This window comes from Emydura macquarii, unplaced genomic scaffold (genome assembly GCF_026122565.2).
Source record: "Emydura macquarii macquarii isolate MOO-44397 ecotype Brisbane River unplaced genomic scaffold, CSIRO-AGI_Emac_v2 contig_691, whole genome shotgun sequence".
NCBI classification, from domain to species: domain Eukaryota; kingdom Metazoa; phylum Chordata; order Testudines; family Chelidae; genus Emydura; species Emydura macquarii.
Window position 1 is genome coordinate 11,951,917 of NW_027130828.1, and position 22,034 is coordinate 11,973,950.

Here is a 22,034-nt window from a genome sequence, read left to right on the forward strand (position 1 = left end):
TCTAACCAGCCCCGCTCCCAAACTAAAGCGGAGGAAGGAAGCAAGAGAGCAGCACTGGCTGCTCAGGATTCAGCTCCTTCTGTAGGCCTGGAGGACCCAGTGCCACTGCTGCACCTCCTCCCATATCTCATTCAGCTCAGAGGGATTCATTTTTGTCCTATTAGAATAAGGGGGTTTGTTGCATGTTTCAGTAGGACATTTAATATCTCCCTCCCCACCTTGCTGAAGACTCATTCAAATTCCCCCAGGTTGGGACAGCTTTGCCTCCTCCTTGTTCTCTACACAGTCCACAATTAGAAGTAGGGTCCCTTCCCTTGCACACAAGGAGGCTTGGTCACCATCTGTTCAGGGACTATGGCTAGGGGAATTGAGTAAATGGCTTGTGACCCGTCCATGCCTAGGGTAGCCACCTGAAAATGCCAAGGGCAGGGCAGGCTGCAAAAGGAGAGCAGATTCTCTCAGCACTGATGGGTAACACTGAAGTTAAGACTCCCCAAACAGCCACAAACCATGCTTCTGATTCCCCACACTGGTTGTCAAGAAGCTACAACAAGAAATGCACAGCCCCCTTTATTACATTTCAGACTCTGGCCCCCAGTCAGCAACTAGGTCCAGTAAAGAGATAAGTTATTTAAAACTCTCTGCTCTTTACTTAAAAGGTTCTTCTGATCCCCAACGGGTCAGCCACATTACCAGACCAATATAAGTTTGGATCTTACCCAAAATACCACACTGCCAGCCAATCCTTTAGTAACTAAAACTAAAGGTTTATTATAAAAGGAAAGAAACAGATAAGAGAGATGTAAAAAAATCAAAGCAATCAGATACATACAAATGATTCAAAAGTCCATCTGTATCAGGTTTTTTGTAGAATTGTGGAGTTTGCAAGGCTTGTATAGTCCCTCTAGCATACATCCAGTACCTGGATGGGTCTCAGAGTCAGTCCCTTGTTTCACAGCTTCAGTTATAGATGAGTTGATGCAGAGGTAGGAAGCAGGAATGAAGACAATATGGATAGATGTGGTGCAGCTGCTTTTCATAGTGGATTGCATGTGGCTTGTTTCAAACACAAGCCCTCAGGCTCAGCATCAGCACATGGCCTGGAAAAGCCTAAGAGAGAGAGTCCCCTGTCCATAAGGCATGTTCTTTCTTACATGTACTGGTGACTCATCAGAGCATTGCCCTGGCTTCTTTGTAAACCTCTGAGTTTCCTTAATGGGACACAGTAGCAAATAACTTCCATTAATTATATTCAGTCTCCATAGGGTAAAATACATCATAGTTACTGTTTTGCATTGTCTCGCTGCATGTGAAATGCACAGAGAATTCTGCTTTGCTCAAAATATTAATCACTCGTTTAAACATCTATACTTGACTAAATCCCTTTCATTTAGGACTGTATCATTCAAATTATTGTTTCCATGCTTTGATCCCAACTTCAGTGGAGTTGCACAAGGGAAAAATTTGACTCAGTGACTTGTAAAGTATTTACCCTTTTTAAACTTATTTTTGTGAGAAAGTGAAGATGTGTAAGGTTGGTTCAACAAATTTCCTATTTCAGAAGTGAAGGGTAACAGAGCATGTATTTAATGTGATTTTCCTAAATGGCAAACTATGTATTTGAAAACAAACAATTATGGGATGGATCCATTCCAGATAACTGTTCTTATTGCAACCACCTCTAAAGACAGAAATTCCTCTCCTTTTTAATAACTCAGAGCACCTGATCAAAGATGCTGTAGCACACTTTAAAAGTGTGTGTGTATAAATATATAAACAATATGTATTGTGTCTTTAAACTAATCGTTCATGGTATAAAGACATTTTCCTATACTGATAAACATAACAATCCTGTTCCCCCCAACCCTTCATCAGAGTTTATATTCTTACATCTATTTATACAAGTCTCCTGGATGCACACAGGCTCAAGAACATGAACAACCTGGCATAGGGTTACTCTACAGCCTGTGTCTGAAGTTCTGAACGTTCACAGCTCCCGTTAAAATCAGTGAGAGCTGTAGGTGCTCAAGACCTCTGAAAATCAGCTATTAGTGAGCGGGAGACATGTAGGCCAAATTTTAATAGTGTCCACTCCTTTTGTTTGGTCTGGGCAAGGCAGGATTAACCCATCACCAGGCCCTAAGCAAACATACACTTATGGGCCCTGGCTTTCTAATCTGAATAACAACAAACAGCTGATATATACCTATTTGCACTCGCTCCAACATACAAAGACCACTCAAGACAATCTACTGTCCTAGCAAAACTTCAGCATGCTACCTCTCTCTTATCCCCTAGAACAGTTTTTCTCCTCTGGGACAAGAGGGTAAAGGCATGGCAAACCTTCTGATGATCCAGAGGTTAGGGTAGATATGAGAGGCCCAAGCATCATGTTGCAGCACCACTCATTTATTATGGCATGGACCTAATCTGAGTGAGTGGCATTGCGACTTTCACCCTCTCCCGAAATGGATTCGGGCCCTAGGCATGTGCCTAGTTTGCCTGTGCTTTAATCTGGTCTTAGATCTGGACACAATCTTCACCCAGGAAGTAAGTGCATTGTATTAACAGGTCTGAGGAGCGAGAGGCAGCACCCTGCAATCAAACATGGATCTCTCTTGTGGTGGTGCATTCTGCTAGCCACTTGCTCAGATGGATCACTTTTTAAGGGGTATATTTTCAAACAGGGGCTTTCAAACTGCACTAACAATATCTATGGGCAGATCTGTTTGCATAAGCTAATGGGGATTTACCCTCACAAAATGAGTGGACCTAGCTACCTGTTTGCATGGAAATGGATGCACCTGCAAATACCAGCACATTTATCCAAAGGTGTATTTTTAGAACTTAATTTGAAAAGTTGGCCCTAGATAATTTAAAACACTTTAAAGAAATGGTTTCTCTCTCTTTCTCTTCATTTGCATGTCCCAAAGAAGGGATTTCTAGCCTAGAAAGAAATTGGGAGTTTCCCTGTCTATTCCTGCTTGAAATTTTTCTCCTTATTTCCAAGGCTCTCTTTTCCTCCAGAAATTGCAATGCAGGATGATCACATAGCTCTTTTTTTAGCTAATGCTACAAACTGCTGCATAAGTCATCAAGCAAGGAGATGCTTTGGAGTCACAAGGCCTGCACCATCACACCTTGAGACTCAGCAGATACCCTTGCAATGCACAGTCTCTTACAATAGTAGAAAATGAGGGATTTGAATTTGTGAGGCGCATCAATCCCATTTGACATCACTGGGAGGTGCAGGTGATCAGAACCTTTTAAAACCAGACTATACATTCTTTCGTATTTGTGTCTGAGGTGCCCACTTTACTGCCCATGATTTGCATGACAAGAATTGTTGCTGAAGTGGTTAAGTAGACTTACTCTGTGGCAATATTAATGAATCCTTGCATCTGTAATGTTGCATACCAATATTGCATCCTCATTTACAAATGTGCCTGAAAACAGGGTAAAAGGCACCATGTTCTGTGCAGTTTTCAGTGTAACGTTAATGATGATTTATCGATTTCTATTGAAAGTATCAACACAATTTGACATTTTCTGCAGATTTTTCATTCTTTTCTTCTCCCCTTCCCTAGTTTCTTGTCTGCATGGAAAAGGAGCATGCTAACTCTTGACAGTTTTCCCAACAAATCTCTTGCCCCCTCTGCCTCACCTGTACCAGGTACAATAGCTTTTGTGATCAGAGTGTTCATCACTCTTCCTGCAGGGTATAAAGAGCTCACAGCACACCTGTGGACTCCACGAAAGTTATGTGTGTGTGTCTTGAGAGCTACAGATTATCTGTGATTTAAATTCCAATTTCATGAAGATTAAATATAAAAGTAAGAATACCCGAGTGAGAACTCATAAGAAATCCTGCTGTAGCCTCTGTGTTGCATCCCTTGTATCCCAGGCTCCTCTCCCCTCCTCTGGTTATGTTAGTCAGATTTTTTTTTTCAAGGCATGAATGTCAGTTGTTGACACAATGCACATTCAATGTTCTTTTGCAAACCTTTACTAAGAGAAATACAAGTGTGTTAATTTTATTTCAGCTCTCATGAGGAACAGAATGATCTTAAGTGATGATTTATGGAACATAGGTTCTCTTAGAGTGAAATACCTGTTTAGAATATTAAACAGCCAGATAGGGGTGAAATGTTGATAGCTGCAATCAAATTCTATCAATTTTATGTAAATGTTAAAATTCCTGATTACAGCAAACCTCTGTTAAATGGCAACTTTCCTATCAAGATTGCTGAGGGGAAACTGCAAACATCTACATGGCCAGAGTGAAATTACTTTGACACTGACCCGTAAGGAATATTTTTGTTTTCACCAAGGACACTTTCAGGTTAAATATGGCCCTAAATGTTATTTTTGTAAAAACATTATTATGCAAACCAAACCAAAAAGTTCCTCGTCACTGTCCAAGGCTTTAAAACAAATCAGTGGAAACACATAAAATGAAACATTTCCCTGCATTTTTTGGTAAATTAAACATAGCAGCAATGTGCTAGTGCATTACAACCAGAAATTGAAATTGACTAGAAACAAAAGTGGAATGGATTTGTTCATTGTCCAGGCTCTGGAAAATGCAAAAAGCAAAGATCAAACAGCAGAAATAATGAAAAGTAAATTAAAAATAAAATAAAATAAATAAATAAATTTCTACTTTACTTATTAGTAATCTAGGTAAGGGCACTTACAAGAATATAGATTATTTACAGAAATATTTTAAAAATATATGAAGCTATTAATCACCAGTATCTCTTGAATATTTAAAGTCAGCACTCATTTTTTTATGTGGCACTGCTGCTTGGGAGGAGTGAGGTGGAATATTCCTGGCTTTTTCATTACAGATATATCAGTGATTATGCAGACCCTCCAGATTTCACATTTTGGAGGATTGATTACAATGTCAATTTTGAACAATTTTGATAGAGGGTTTTGCTGTGTTTCCGTGAGATATATGAAATCTCCCTGATTCTTAGTGTCCTTGCTTGGGAGCAGATAAGGATAAGGAAGAAGGTACCCTAAAGATACCAGGCTCACGGCATAGCTCCCCTTAGCAATAGCATCCGCTTTACGTTTACCTACATGAACTACAACTCCCATGAAGCTCTCGGCCCAGAGGCGGACACTCAAAGCCCCCTAGCGGCTGCTGTTGGTGCGTGCGCTTTAAATCCCGTGAGGAGCCGGGTGACTAGAGGAGCTTGAGCTGGCAGTCGGGGTAGCAGCGCTGCTGCAGAGACCCGGGGACCTAGGTTAGGTGGAGAGTGGGGGGCAAACCAACCCACCCGACTGTAGGGTGGGGACAACCCCTGATGAAGGCTTGGGGGGCCAAATCCCAGCAGTAACTCCTTTGCAAACCAAGCAGGAGAGAAAGAGACGGTTGCATTACAAGCCCAGGAGGCGAGAGCCTAGCCAAAGCTGCAGACATGGGGAACCGAGGGATGGAAGACCTCATCCCCCTGGTCAACAGGCTCCAGGATGCCTTCTCTGCCATCGGTCAGAATGCCGACTTGGATCTGCCCCAGATAGCTGTGGTGGGGGGGCAGAGCGCCGGCAAGAGCTCAGTGCTGGAAAATTTTGTGGGAAGGTAAGATTTTTTAAATATAGAGGATGTTATGGGTGCTGGATAGTGATGCATCTGTGTTGTGCAATGCATTGCTCAATGGACACGCAATGCAATGCTTAATGCAGTGCAATTCAGGACAGGGGAAGGGGGCTGATCTTGCTCCTCTGAACTTGGGATTCACACAGGAGAAGGATCATCCCAGCCCCTGCTACACACACACTCTAGTGCCAGGGTTGCACTGCACCCTATAATGCAGAAATCAGGAGTCTCTGTGACTGCTAACATTCCCTTGATTATCACCTTAACTAGCAGAAGAGCCCTCCCCTCAGCATAAAAGTGTGCGTGTGTGTGTATAAATGTCCACTTTGAAATGGTCATATCTAATTGGGAACTGATCAAAGCAGATCAGTGCTGGGTAGCATATTGCTTGGTGGGCTGGGGGTGGGGGAGGGAGTGTGTGTGAAAGGGTTGAGAGGAGGATGCAGCACCAGACAAATCCTGCTCTGGAGTGACTAATGCACAAAAGAAGCCATTTGTTTGGGGGGTGGAGAGGGAGAAGGAAGGAACGGAGCTGATGTGTTGTCCACATCACAGGAGATTTAATGGTTTTAATCCTAAATCATTTATTTATTTATTTATGGGAGCTAAATACAAGAAGGCAGAATCCTGGGGAAGAGCAAGGAGCCAGGATGTCTGTCTGGCCCCCCCTCCACCCTCCCCAGGAGGACAATTGCTGCTGGGCATTGGCAGGTGGGGAGGATGAGAAGGAGGGGAGGAAGGCACTGTTTCAAGGACAGAATGAATAACATAGATGGATGTATAGAATGTACAGAAAATTCATAGAAACCCAGTAAAGCACAAAGGCTCCATACATTATGTAATCTCAGGGATAGAAATGTTAGAGAAAAATAGCCACATTCTGGGGTGTCCTCTGTTTTATCACATATTAGGGACCTGCAAGCCAGAGCCAAAAAGGATACAGTTTCTGCATAATTTTTGTCAATGAATTAATGATCTATGGTGATTCTAAAAAGTACTGATCAGTAAATATTGTGTGTGCAGATAAATACCTATATATACAAAGCCTGTTAAATACCAAGATGCCCTTTGGTCGTTGTGATCTGAACAGATCCATCAAGACTAGATTTCTTATTTGTTATAACTTTCACCCTGAGGATCCCACAAGGCAAAATGCTAGGAAAACTAGGTTCACATAGCATGTCCTCTGCTCCTGATTGTGTCTGGCAAGATACAGGACATGCTTTGAATGCTACACAGCCACCTAAAGATGGATGTGCTTCTTGTGAGGCTGAGCAGCAGTGGAGTTTAAGTTCAATTTGATTCCCTCCATCCACTTCTCTGTCCTCCATGGTGGATGCGATGTCAGGAGCTGAGGGAGAGGCAGAAAAGGCAGTGGTTGTTTGTTCCCCTATGTGCTGAACTGCCTGGGTGCTACCATTTTGTGACAGTTATATTCTGGTGCTTTCCCTTCACGTGACCTTCACATTTATCACCAGCAGCTTCAACAAATAGCAGGTGACCAAGGAAGGTGGTCTGCACACACATAGGACACACAACACCTGGAGTGCATCCTGAGCTTGTTTGTAGCTTGGGTAAGCTATTGTGGCCCTTGCTATAATCCTTCCCTATTAAGTACTGCTATCCTCTATGACTAGGATGCAGGTTGCTGCTAGTTTCCCTAGGAGGAACTACTGCTGTACAGAGTGTCAGATTATTTTCTTCCACAAACTGCCTTTGTGACAGTCTCGCTCTTCTTTCTCTGCTTTGTTGCGTGGGCACTCTCCGTCTTTCTCTTTTGCCCCCTCTAGTCCCTGCACTATGACACCTCTAACAAAATGATTTTTATAGCTCTTTTATCATTGAAAGAGCCTGTACTGAGCCTGAACAGCTCTATGCTTGGTGGTATTAGAACAGAATGGCCCATATGCTGTATAGGGGCCGAAGTGTCTCTGTGCAATGAGACACAGTATGTATTAGGGAGATGCTACTGCTGCTGTTTCTGAGGAAAAGAAAACATAGCAGGAATCAGAGTAGTTGTTTAAACAAAACCTTCCATCGTTGCAGATTCAAAAGAGCCTGGGATTCTCACTCATTGATTTTCAGTGGTCCCTTTTAGAACTTATCAGAGCTCCCCTTCTGATTGTTTGAGTGTTCCTGGGAATCATGATGAGGGAAGGACTTTCCAGAAGCCTCAGCTATTATTATTATTTATTTGTATTACCATATCACCCAGGAGCTCCAGTCATGGACCAGGACCCCATTGTGCTAGGTACTGTACAAATACAGAACAAAGATGATTTCTGCCTCAAAGAGCTTACAATCAACTGTGATCAAGCCTGTTGAGAAGAGAAAAAAGATTCCCAGAACCGTTACTGAGCAAAACCCTGGTTGGCCTGTTGGATTTGTTGCTTCCATGACCCCTGAATGCTGAGAGTCAAATCTATCTTTTACAGAAATTATGTATGTTGACTGCTGCAATGAAGTACAAAGTATGGTCATTGAGTCTGGATGGGGTTTTTTTGATGAACAAGAACTGTACCAGAGCACATAGTTCTTTTTTTTAAATATAGCAAGCAGGAGACACATTCATCCCTGATATAACTCCACTGACTCCAGTGCAGAGCTGCAGAGTTTAGATGAAGGGTGAATGAACTGATTTATATTATCCATAATTTTCCAATGACCTCTGTCCCAGTAGGGCTCGTGACCTCACTGCATCCTATCAGTTGTCTCCATGGTAGCACATTATGGTGCCAGAGCTTGTAGGATAATGAAGTAACAAAGGGTACCCACGCAGGAGCTGACAGGACAGAATGAAAACAAAATCGTTCAGGGAAATAATTGGAGAGAAAATGGAAAACGCATCAAAGGGAACTGCTGATTTCTTCCATTTGATGCCGTTAGGTGGCTGGGTGGCTCAGGGGATTGGTAATAGATATGAAACCTCTTGCCATTGAAAATACCTGTCTACACTACAGAACCAATCATGTTTAAATATAGCTGTGACCCAGCCAGGTTCTAAAGTATTTTTTCCTTGTTTGTGTGGACAGACAAAGTCATGTTAGGGAGCCATGTTTTAACCTTCACTGGTATCTAGGCTATAACATGGTTCCTTAACATGCTTATAACATGGATTTTTCCTGTCCAGACAGACAGGAAGAATCTGTGTTATAATGTGATGGGTCCACATACATTAGAACATGGTTATTGCTATAATGTGGCCTATATCACCATTTTTGGGGGGATCAGGCTGCGGGTGAGATTGAGTCATCACCACCTGACAGCTCATTTAATATGAAATGAATTTGGCGGGGCACAGCCCAGTTCCAAGTGAACAGGTATCCATATTAAAAAACAAACAAATACCAACACAGTTGACACTATGGTCCTCTTGATGATAGTGTCTCAGCAGAGAGGCTGAGGACTGAATGTGTCATGAAGATTAAACTCCTCTCTTAATTTTAGAGAGAGTTCCTCCAAGTCACATCAGCATGGTAGAATGCGGATGGTTTCACTAACATCATATCTGATCCATGGATAAACAGAACCTCAGTCTCTAGGGCTTCAAATCCAGCATCTTCCGCTAACACCAACATTCAGTATATGCAGGATTTTTCAAAATAGAGAGGAACTACAGTGAATGCAATAAATGTTATTTTGTTTGATATCTTATCAGACAAGTACTTCTTCTGCTGAGTGCAATGATTCACTAGTCACTGCTAATTACTCTTCCAGTATCACTTACTTTGCTGTTAACAGATTATGCAACAATGCAAAGCCTATATTTATAATAGCAGATGTCGATGTGGCTCTATATGTGCTTCTGCTGCCGAGGGCTCAGCATGGTGACTGTAACACCAGATGATGGTGGTAAAATCCTCTAAAGGTGTGGGATGAGATTGATAGAAGGACAGCTGATATCTTTCTTCCCCAACTGCTTTATCCTGGGGTCTCAGAGCTCGGAGGAAGCTTAGTCTTGGTCATCTCTAAGCATTGGCTACTGTGGATGTGCTACCATTAGTACAACATCTTATGGCGTTGCCCTTCCCTTCCCTTTTTGTTTCTGATGCCTGTTTGCTTCTTCTGAGTGCCTGCATGAATTGGCCCTACAGACTCTGCCAGTGTCAGGTGAACTGGTTGGATGGAGTGAGTAAAGCAGGGGGATACCTGATGTCGATCTAATTTGAGATTGGGCTTCCCAAATAAAGATTCTGTAGGTAAGAGAATGGGGATGACATCGAAGGCAAAGTTCACACAGTTGTTTCTGAAGTCCAGAAATGTTCACTCTCCTTTTATAGCACATGGCTAAATAAATAAATAAATAAAAATAAAAAGAGGCCCTCTTGTCCAATGATCTCCATTTTAAAGACATGACATAAACCTTCCAATACCAGAAGTAGGAAAGTATCATCACTATTAGATGGAAAAACTAAGACGCAGTGCTGCTAAGTGACGTGTCCAGAGTCACACAGCAAGGGGAACCAATCCAACATTTTGTTAGTCCCAGACTTGAGTATTAGCCTCAAGACCTTCCTTTCCTCATAAAAATGTTTATATCCCAATCAAGCTCCTTCCAAAGGTAAGGTGGAATACTTTCCATGCTGTGTAAGGAGTCTCTAGCTTTGGCCACGCACAACACTTATACCATTTAACTATAAGGTATAATTAAAGCGGTACATGCCCCCCATGGAGGATCTAGTTATATTGGCATAAATGAGCTTGTGTTGGTATAGCTTATTCCCATATGGGAAGGAGAGCTCTACCAGTGTAAGTACCTTTATGCCAGTATAACTGTGTCTACACCAGGGATAGTACTGGTATAACTATTTCAATTAAAAAAAAATCACACTCCTAACTGAAAGAGTTATATGTGTACAAAAACTGTACGTAGACTAGGTCTTAATGTGTTTGTCTTAAAGGGATGCTTGCCATATAGGTGAAAGAATATATATGAACAAATATAAATCTAAGCCCTACCAATACCAAGTTAAAGCCTTGAGAGGCAGTGTTTTGCAGTAGATTGAATACAAGGCTAGGAGCCAAGAACTCTGTCCTGGCTTTTATTTTGACCTCTGACACTTTGGTGACCTGAGGTGAGTAATTTAACGTTTCTATGACTCACTCTACCCACATAAAATAGGGATAATGATACCTGCCTACCTCCCAGAGATGATGATATGAAGCTTAATTACGCTATACTTGTAAATTGCTTGTAATGGAAAGGGGCACTGTCATTATTTTAGATGAAGCACTGCCTAGAAATTCCCTAGAAAAGGCAATCTTCATGGACACATATTATCAGAAAGCAAAGGATATCATAGGAGTACGCACTGGCCTGTCCAGGTACAGCAAAGGTACGTCACTGTTCATGCTCTCATCCTCAAAATGTATGGAGCTGAAACTTCTCTTCTCAAGCAAACGCTATGGCTGAGACAGTCCATGCCGCCCATGGGAACTAGGGGCCCAGAGCTCGTAGGCAGCTTTGAAAATCTCAGCCTGTAGGTATTGTGTCCACTCGCTGTACACAGTAAAGCTCAGCATTTACATATCACTTTAATGGCCAGATTTTCATTTATACCAAGAGCCCTTTGACAACTCTGGCAGCATAAAGGGGCCTTGAAGTTGTGTATATGTGATTCATGCCCTCTTTGGGACCCTTTTTCACTCCCAGAGTGCTTAATGTGGTGAGAATCTAGCCCTTACAAGCAATATACAATACACACACACACCCGTGAGGAAAGTGAGTAGTAGTATCACCATTTTGAAGATGACTTCTTGTGAAGTGACTTCTCCAATAGAGGTTGACAGCATGAGAGCCAGGCTTAGACCTCCTGGCTCCTAGCCCTCGACTCATGCCTTGTAATGGAATCCCTTTATATTCCAATACCTGAATCATAACTTTTTTTGTTTGATTTGGCTGTACGTATACATACAAACAGTAGTGAGCCACTGATCTTTTAATAAAGAACATACATCCATTTTCCTAAATTTAATAAAAAGCAGCAAAGTACAATGCAGCACAAGAGTAAATGAATACAGCATACCAGGATAAACTATAAGAAAAAAAGTTAACTGAAGAGACGTGTACATAGCTCTCAGCAATTGCTTGCAGAAGGAAGAGCAGCAGGAGACACGCATTGAGCCAAAATATGACATGGATAATCAGAATATTGTAAACAGGGAATATAAATATATCCTTGCAAACCTAGATATCCCTGCTGGAACTCTTGTTCACGTGATTTGTCCTGTGGCTACCCACATGAGTGAGGATGCAGACTCAGCCCTAAATAAACACAAGTTTCTTTGTATATTATATATCATCACTATTTTCTGAAGCGGTTCAGTGTTCTTGGGAGGTCTCACATGTGTAGGATCTCTACATTTTTCACCTTAGCTCTTTTGACATTTTCTAACACTAACATAAGTGTCAATCTTGTCTTCACTAGGAAAATAAGTGTGTTCTTACCTATGTTTGTTAATATGTAGTAATTAACATGGGGTAAAATCCTAGTGAAGACATGTTAGTTGTAATTTTAACATGTGTTAGCACATCAAAGTAAACCCGAGACTTCCCTAGGGCTTACCTCAACCTGCTCACATGTGAAAACTACAAACTGCCTTGTCTTCACTAGGATTTTATCATGTGTTAGTTACCACATTAGCTAACATGGTAAGAACACACCCCTCCTCCTCCTCACACTTCTGTGTTGCCTTTCATCTGAGGCTCTCTAAGCATTCCAGGTATTAATTAATCTTCATGATACTCTGCTGAGGTAGGTTAGTATGTCGGTATTACAGGTGTTAAACTGAGGCACAGAGCTGCTAAGTGACCTGAGTGCACTCTGAGGCCAAGTCCACACTACAAACTTATATCGGTATAACTACGTCACTCAGAGATGTGAAAAATCCACACCCTTGAGCGATGTAGTTGTAACATCTTAACCCCCAGTGTTGACAGTGCTATGTTGCCAGGAGAGCTTCTTCCTCGACCTAGCTACTGCCTCTTGGGGAGATGGATTACCTACACCAATGGGAGAAGCTCTCCTGTTGGCGTAATAGCATCTTCACTAAAGTACTACAGCAGCCCTTTGTCAGAAACAGAACTCAGGAGTCCTGAATACCAGTTCCCTGCCCTAATCACTAGACTTTCTAAAGAAAGAGCATGTAAACAGTGATGTGAAGTTAGAGAATTAAAGGCAAGTATTTTGAGACCCAATTTGAGACATCTCGGGCCTGATTTTCCAAGATGCTGAACAACCACAGCTCCATTTGACTTCACTGGGAGCCGTGGGTGTCTCAAGTTGGGCCTACAGAAATGGAGGTGTTCCAAATCCGTGACTATATCTGCAAATGTCCTAATATACTAAAATAAGATAAAAACCTTAACCCCCTCCCTGGCCTGGTTTAGGGCCCGATGCTGCAAGATGTTGAGCAGCTCCAGCTCGCACTGGCTTAGGGCTCAATCTTGCCCCATTGAAGACAGTGGGATTTTCCAAGTAGAGGATGCTCAGCAGCATCTTGCAGGATAAGAGCAGAGGAAACCACCAAGTTAACATAAAAGTTAATGAATCAAAGAAAATCTGTCTCTTGCTGTGTTAGCTGCAGGGGCAAAATTTGCCATGGTGTACTCAGCAGAGAATTTATTTGTAGACAGGAGCCAAACCTATGTGTGCTTCACCCATATGAGCCAATGCTAGGATTTTTCACTCAATGCACTTAGGAAGTAAAACCAGAGGGGTGGCTAAGAGGGTTATAGGCAGCCACCCAAATGTAATGGTTTTCTGACCAGATGCCCACCATAAAATAAACTTCTTTTGGGGCAGTCACTCAGAATAAAAACTAGCCTGCTACCAATACCCACAATCAATCCACTGCCTTCATTAGACACAGGCTGAATGGAATTTTGGAAAATATCTTTCGGTGTAATCTTTTCCTTAGTCTTGCAATGTATAACGAAGCAAGTCATGGCACAACTGGTACAGAGGAGAGCTGCAACTGGATCTGTATTTTTAAAAAACTCAGTCTTATGATGCATGGTAGGAAATGTAGTTTTTGCGACAGGACAACACTCTCATCGCAGTAAAACAGCATCCCCTCTGATCTCAGAACTGTTTTTGCACATCCTAATTCTGAGAACTGGAACGCAAATGGAGGGGGACACATAAGTAAGTGTGAAGGCGGATCTTGTGGCTAAAGGACAGGCCTAAGTCTCAGGGGACCTAAATTCTATTCCTGGATCTGCCACTCACTTGCTGTGTGACTTAACCTTTCTGCATCTTACTTCCCCATCTGTAGAACAAGGAGAACACTACTTCTTAAGCCACAGATGTGATACGATAACCTATGTCACATTATACATAATCTTAATTCATGAATGGAAGTGTTCTGATCTTAACATAGATAGTGCTAGTGAAGTGTCAATAGTTATAAGGGAAAGAAAGGGGTCTCATTTTTATTAATAGCTAAACCAAGCTCTGCAGGAATAATGCAATGACATTCATCTTGCAATTCTTTAAAATGAAGGAGCTGTATTCTTATTTACTGAAGTGATTTGCCAGAGAGCTGTAGACATCCATGCAATTCACACTCATCAGCCAGTATCAGGAAGAAATTTCCTCCATGGGACAGTACTGCATAATTAAGTGTATTATATGGAGAGTTTATGCCTTTCTCTGAAGCAGCCAGCATTGGCCACTATCAGAAATAGACTACTAGGTATGATGGATCTGTGTTATGATGCAGCAGGAAGCAGGATACCAGACTAGATAGATCACTAGTGTTCTCACATATATAGCTTTTTTTATGTTCTCACATATATAGCCCTGCAGAAAAACATGGAGGGCTGTGTATAAATTGTAAGCTCTTTGGGACAGGGAATGTCTTTTGCTATATGTTTATATGGTGCCTAGCACAATAGGGCCCTGATCTGACAAATAATAATGATTAATAGTATGTATTGATAATAGAAAAAAGAGAATAATTAATCAAATTTGAAGATTCCCATTAGGTTTATCTGGTGAGAAAAGTACATGCTTCAATCATGAACCAGAACAGAAAGCACCTCAGTGATTATGAGTCACACAGATCTGGACTTAAGGAAGTGAACAGCTACTTAACAGACCCTAGGACAGAATACAACTCAGGACTTCAGGATGTCTAGAGTCACTGTCTCAACAGTCTGCCCAGACCTGGAGAGGTCCAGTTGCCAGAATGTGTAAGAAGTACTGATTCTGACAGCTCCAAAACACTCTTCTTCTCCCCCTCCAAGCTCTTTTTATCTAATTTCATCTCTGGCATTTGTAATGTATCCATCACGGCATCTAGGCATTAATTTACATTTGTTTAACTGGAGCGATTTGATGGATTTTAGTTAGTCACAGAAGGTATTTTTTCTTATCGCTTTTTACTAAATGTAAGTATCAGGGTGGTGTTGAAGAGTGGCTGAAGATGATGTTTGTGAATGTTCCTCTCTTACTCATCCTCTCAGTATGTATTAAAACAATGTCACTGTTTTAATGGTTTTTAAATTATATTAAAGGCTTGATTTAAGTGCTCAAAAGTCAAGATACTCAGAACGATTAATAATATGCTACACCTATGTAGAGATTTTCATCTTCAAAGTGCTTTACAATCATTCATTAATAAATAATGGTCTTTGAGGTAAAGTAGTTAAATAATGTCCTAATCTCCATTATGAAGATGGGGAAACTGAGCCAGAGAGGTTAAGTGACTTGCTGAAGATCTCAGTGAATGAGTGTCAGACTTGTGATTAGATTTCAGGAGCTCATGGCTCCTAATCAGCTGCTAACTTTACGCTTTATGTGGGCAGTCTGATTCTGTTCTTGCTTACATCAGTTTTGTGCTGATGTAGTTTCACTGACTTCATTGGAATTGCTGCTGATTTACACCACTTAAGTCAGAGAAGAATGGACCCGAGTCTGAAATCTGACCCTAAATCCACTTGCATATATGGGATGTAAAACCATCCATGGTTCTCAATTCTGAACCCCTTGCTAGACCCAGGCATAACGGAATGGATGAAGGATGGAGTTTCAGCTTTAATGCTCAATCTCTTAACGTTTTGTATGAATTAGGTGTTTATGAAGGCATAATGGGGGCAGAGGCTGTGCAAATTTCCCCAATGCAATTATTCCTGCTGGCATTGTCAACTCTTGCAATTCAATTGAGAGTCTCGTGATTTGTTGTTCTTAAAGCCCCGGATGCAGGAATCAGGTTATGAACTAAGAAACTCAGCTATTGTAAGCTTCTAGCCCTCATATTGCAGAAAAGAGCTTGAACATGTGACCCACTAACAGCTCCAGCAGCAGGAGACAAATAAGAAGAACTTCAAATGTATTATATTTAAAATCCCATGATTTTTAAGCCAATCTCATGTTTTCTGGTACATGACTCATGGGTTTCTGAATGCTTGGGTTTGGCAACACATGCAAAATGGGATTTGGGATGCGCCCAACTTCTTTTCACTTGTGACTTAAGAATTGAACTCAGGTCTCTGGGAGTAAAAATGCTGCTTTAATAAACCACTGCACCAACATCACCCCCTCCTTACTTCTCACTTCCTGTTTCATATGGCTGTATGTCACACGGTTAAGGCTACATAGATGGAGTGAAGGCTGAATTCCCTGGTGTGTAATGCTACTGTAACAAGTATCAAGAATTGCCAGGATCCTTATCATGCCAGTGCAATCATTTTGTAGCAATGAACCTGAACCCTGGATATCAGATGGCAGAAGTTAGAGATGGAAAGTGCTAGGGCAGGATATGGTCCCCCCAAAAGAGGAGACATCAGATATTAAACTGATACCGCCATGGATCTTAGCTAATGGGCCAGGGAGTGTGGCTGAAGCACTGGAAAATGTTAAGATTAAGCATAAACTGTAGCCATGTTTTAGAGCAGAGTTTCTTTCTCAGCTGTATTAAAGGACTTTTTCTCAGAGCATCAACAGGCAGAAGTCCACAGAGATACTAAGTATTCACTTCTCAACATCTGCAAACATTTTGTTTAAGAGCAGAGCTAATCTGCCCGTGAGAGCACTAGAAAGGCTGTTACTCTACCTTCCTCAGATAGGGTGGAAAAGAAGTCCATGCTGATTTCCTGAACATTGGGAGGGGAAAAGGCCTAATGGCAAAATTGTGAAGTCCATGCTCATTGCCTTCAGTGCAGGTTTAGTCTGAGTAAAGACTAGTTCTTTAGGATCTGGCCCTATGTTTTGGGGATGACAATGGACATGCCTGTTTCAGTTCAGAAAGCCTTTCCCCACCCACAGAGTTATAAACCTAAGAGGGGTTTACAATGAAAAACACAATTGCTTCTTTGCCATACATCCGGAGGTCTCCCTGAGGGTATGTCTACATAGCATCCCTGAGGTACACTTCTGAGCACGGGTAGACATATACACGCTAGCTCTGCTCAAACTAGTGCACTAAAAATAGCAGGGTGGCCACAGCAGCACAAACAGCTGCTTGGCTAGCCACCAAGTACAAACATATCCAAATCTGTGGGTATGTATTCAGGCAGCTAGCCTGGGCTGCTGCCCATGCTGCTGTGGCCACACTGCTATTTTTAGGCTCTCGTGTTTGTCTGTCAACTCGCATTGGGCATTACAGCTTCCAGCTTGCTGTACAGATGGACCCTGAAGGAAAAATTCTGCACTGGCAGGACAATGCTCTGGATGACCTAATGAGTCTCTGTCTTCTATGGGGCTTGATTCTTAACTCCCTCACACATTTTATAGCGATGTAGCTCCATTGACTTCCCTGGAATTACTCCTGATTAATAATGGTGTGAAATCAGGGTCAGGTCCTTTGATTCTAATAAATACACATATAAAGGTTACCTCTCTCTCTCTGGCTGCTGTGATCTCTTTGGTAATCTCTGGCTATTTCTTAAGCTGATTGTGCTTTTACTTCTAATAGAAACGCCTCTATGTATAGCTGGGAATTGCCTGAGCATGGTGGCAGCCGCAAGTGGAGAACTGTTGCAGTAGGGTTATTGCCAGATGGGAATGAGGGGATTGGTACACACCAAAATGGAAAGTGAACTCTAGAGATTTCTGATGGGGTAGTATATGACGTGTCACACTGCAGAGCCAATCATTCTGCGTCAGCCCCAAAACCCAGATCACCTCCTTCACTTCAGTGTGAATGTTGGAAGAGATCAGAGCAGGATTTCTTCTTCTTGGCTGTGTGGGGGGGTTCCTGCTTTTTCCAGGGGTCATTCACTATGTGTGTGTGCATGCGTGATGTGGACTTCTCCATTTGAGGCCTGGATGGAGAGTTCTTGACACTCTGGATATCCAGCGGAAGAAGAAGGATCCCCAATAATGAATTTTATTGGCTTTTATTTTTTAAGGGCAACTTATTTAAAAGTGGTCCCTAATTCTGAGTTCCTCAGTTTTGGGGAGCTTCAATTCAGACAACTTTAAGGTGTCTTAAACTGGGCACCAAAGACTGAAGGACCCAAAATCAGAAGCTACTTTTAAAAAAATTGATTCCAGAGCTTTTTTGTTGTTGTTTAGTGTTATTATGTATGTGCAGGGAAAGGGGTTTTCAGTGAATTTCTTTCTTCCTTGAGGAAGTGAAGCATAAAGGACAGGAGTGATGAGAGTGGAAGTCCAGGGTTTTATCTGCAGCCTACTTGTTTAAGTCAGTGCTCCTCTCACACTGCTATCCCACTGCCCCCATCTTGTCCTAGAGGAATCACTTGGTGTGACAGAGAAATTGAAGCTCTATGTTAATTTAAGATAGATCCCAACCCTGACCTAGAAACATTATCTTCTTTTGGGGTTAGAATGGAAATTCAGCCTCCATGGCCAGTCACCCCTGGGGCTGTTGTTCCCTCCTTCAGTGCTGTGAGGTTTGGAAAAGAGACTGTCTTGTTTTTAAACTTGGTTTAATGCCTGGGGTTTTGTTGGATGGGAGGTGATAGTGATCAAGCTGCTGTTTCTCAAGGGCTAGGGGAGCAGCGTCTCAGACACAGCATGGTTTCAGCCACTGTGATCCTAATTACATTTGAAGCTGCAGAGGTGCAGCAAGAACCCTGGTACCATTCCTGCATCTCTTCCAGGCAGACAGGGATTGGAGGCATACAGCACCATTTTAATGTCCTCTCTAGGACAGCAGCACACCCTCAAATAGTCTGTGATAACATGCACACATCCTTGGGAGGCTGCCCTATCCTACAGTGCCTGTGCCTCTACGCAGAGCCTGTGGTAACTCATTCAGACCCTGGGAGTCTACCTTCTCCTCCACAACAACTCCTCCTCTAGAAGTCTGTGCTAGTGAATAGGAACCCTGGATGGCCCACCTTAGCCCCCCTCCACATTGCCACTCCCACCTTTGTACAGCATAGGACAATGCATCCAAGTCCAAGGGAGATTTCCATACGCCACAGCACACCCTCTACCCTGCAGTCTGTGATTTTAGGAGGTGCCATGCAAGAGGATGCAGTGAGGGAACATCCCCTAAACTACATTTAGTCTCCTTTATTCCTCTCTCTGCAAATACCAGAGGTCCAGGACTCCTTGGCTATGTCTATACTGCAACTGGGAGGTGTGACTGTCAGCATGGGTAGACAGACCCACACTAGCTCGAGCTAGTCACCCAAGTCCAAGCCTGTCTGACCCTCTGGGTCCAAGCCCACTCAACCCCTTGGGTCTGAATTCAGATGACTAGCCTGAGCCACTGCCTAGGCCACAATGTCCACACTGTTGTTTTTAGCATGCTAGCTTAAGTAGAGCTAGTGTGTGTCTGTCTACCCGTGCTTGGAATCATAACTCTCAGTTGCACTGCAGATATACCCCTAGCATCTTGATCAGCTATATATGCATGACCTTAGTAGCTGGAAGCCTTTCATTATGTGGTAGCTTCCTGTCTCCAGGGAGAAAGAGGGTGCAAAGAAGGATAGTTCATTTTCTTTCTCCAGAGAGGCCTAAAGAACACATGAAACAGGTCTGTGTGTGTTATGACAGTCCAGAGTACTTGGCCAGTCAGGAGGCAAGTTGTGACTTTTGACAAATGCCACAGTACAACACCCACCCCTTGGAGCCTACCCTTGACACTGGAGAAGCCTGTCTTTGCTCCACAGCACTCTTTTGTCTGTTCTCAGGTACATCCTGACCCTGCCTTTACATCACTGAGTCAGATCAGTGCATTAAAAATCAAGCACATGCATTAGGCTGAGGCTTTCTTCAGTCAACATATTTTAACACTGGTGCCTTATGGTGGTTGGCGTTTTCACAGCAACTAGACATTTCCTCCTCCAGTGACACTGTGTGAATTGTCCTGTAATTTTGCTGCCAAGGTGCTGTGCACTATTTAGACAAGTGGTGTTTTGGAGGGCTAGACCACCCACTGCCATGGCAAGCCAATCTTGCCAGCCAGTAAGTAGCAGTGCTGCTGTTTTGGTGCACGGGGTCTGAGTGGAGCTCTGAGCGTTACTGCAATCATGGAGTTCACTGCAGTCCTAAGGAGGAGACAGGCAAAGAGGCGGAGTTCCTGGGATCCCTGCGTCTGTCAAAGTTAGGTCCTTTCACTCCTGTCAGTCAGTTTGCACTAATTTGGTGCTGTAGGATGTCTCTGGTGCTTGATGGCATCATCACACTGGAAGGAGGCCTCCTGTAAGCTCCAAGGGTGCTCTGGGATGAAGTAATGCAGACAACTAAGGTACATAGCACAGCAAGCCACACACACGCTGGCTTCTCTAAGCAGGAAAGGTGGATTTTGTCAGCTAAGACTTGTCACACTAAGACTTGAGTGATCAAGAAAATACAGCAAGAATCCCAAACAAATGTGCCCTCTCTATTTCTGCTAAGAGGATGAAAAATCAACAGCACTGCAGAGATGAAGGATTCATTTTACCTGCACCTGGACTGGATCATATGCTTCTGCTAATACAGTACTCTGTAATCCTAGAATTCTAGAGGCCCAGAACTGCTCAGAACCAGAACTGCAATCCCTTAAAATCCCTGTTTTCATTGCTCAAAATCAGTGCTACATTCTTTATTACCCTGACAATTCCAGGCCTTCTGCCTGGAACCAGCCCTGCTTTCTGTATTCCTCTGGAGTTCCCACCCTTTCTCCTTCAGTCCCAGACTTAAGTTGTCTATTACCATGGAATTCCTAGTGCTGCAATCTACAACGCATCAGTTTTGTATTCACCTGAAGTTCATGGTACTGCTGCACAGAACAAGCATGGGATCCCCTTTTACTCAGAATATCGCGGGGCAGCTAACCAGAACCAGCTCCACTTTCTTTTACCCAAGAGCCCAGAGGAAGCTACACAGCATTCCATATCCCCTTAAGGCCCCAGCTGCTATAGCCTAGAGTCAATGCAGCATTTTCTACAATGGGATGTTGCTTTTGGGGATTAGGCATTGCATTGTAGGCTGTACCATTCTATATGTTGTCCTCGTCCGTAAGCAGGAAAAACCCTCTACAGCTCTTGTGTTCAAAGTGAAGAGGAAGGAAATCAGTGCACACACAGGCACACTCAGGCAGCTGAGGCAGGAGTGTGCTTATGTCAGTGTGCAGTGTTCTTTCCTACCTGTGATATATGTTGCCCGGTATTCAAGGCTAATTCATCTGCAGGATGATAATGGGGAGGGATCCTATGGATAAATCCATCCATCAGAATGGAGGAGGGGGAGGATACGTCTGGTTAATTCTTTCTATCACAGCACAGAGATCCCCTGAAATATGTAACAATCAGTAGAGACAGTGGCTACTGTAGGCATGCATCATGCCCCATATTTCCCTAAAACAAACATCCATAGCTGTGGCTCAAGAATCTTTTCGTATGGGCCTTATATGCAACAGCACAAGATGCAGACAATGCCTGGGCATAAAACTGACTTGTTTCCATAGAAACTGTTGACTTCCACTGTGTTGTCAGGAAATGGAAAGGAAATTATTCCTCCGGGACTTGTTCTGGCTCCTTGATTGGTTTGTCTGCTGCCCTGTAATTGAAGGAAGGCAGATAATCCCTTTTCATAATGCTGCTCTGACAGAGCAATACCCTAAATCATAGGGCAACAGGATCCAGTTTGTTCCCGTCACATGGACCCCCTAGTGGGAATGTCACATAACACTAAGGTCACGAGCCATGATTTCCGAAGTCACAGACCTGCATGGCATTAGTGAGAAGAACAGAATTAGCTGCAGTCACCACTATCTGGGGAGAAGAACTGAATTAGGGCTTATTTACACGAACAATTAGTTTGTGGCAAGTTGGGATGTGAATTTACACCACACTAGCATGCCCTAGAGTAACTGTGTGGACCCTGCAGATGCACACTAACAGCCTGTTATTGACTTTGATCTGTTACTCTTTAAAATGGGTCCACACACACGATAAGTCTGTGACAGGCTAGTGAGGGGTAGATTCACACCCCAGCTTGCTATGAATGAAATGTTTGTGTAGACA

The 22,034-nt window shown here is 42.8% G+C and overlaps 1 protein-coding gene across 9 annotated transcripts in view; it reads left to right on the top strand.

Annotated features, from left to right (window-relative positions):
* Positions 1-5,216: 5,216 nt before the first annotated feature.
* Positions 5,217-22,034, top strand: part of DNM1 (dynamin 1) — a 96,948-nt gene continuing 80,130 nt past the window's right edge. For all 9 annotated transcript variants that reach the window (XR_010918609.1, XR_010918608.1, XR_010918610.1 and 6 more), the window contains exon 1: positions 5,217-5,590. Coding sequence is in view for 6 of the 9 variants with exons in the window: in XM_067542084.1 (XP_067398185.1) it covers positions 5,430-5,590 (161 nt within the window). In the remaining 3 variants the exon portion in view is untranslated. The remainder of the gene's footprint in view (positions 5,591-22,034) is intronic.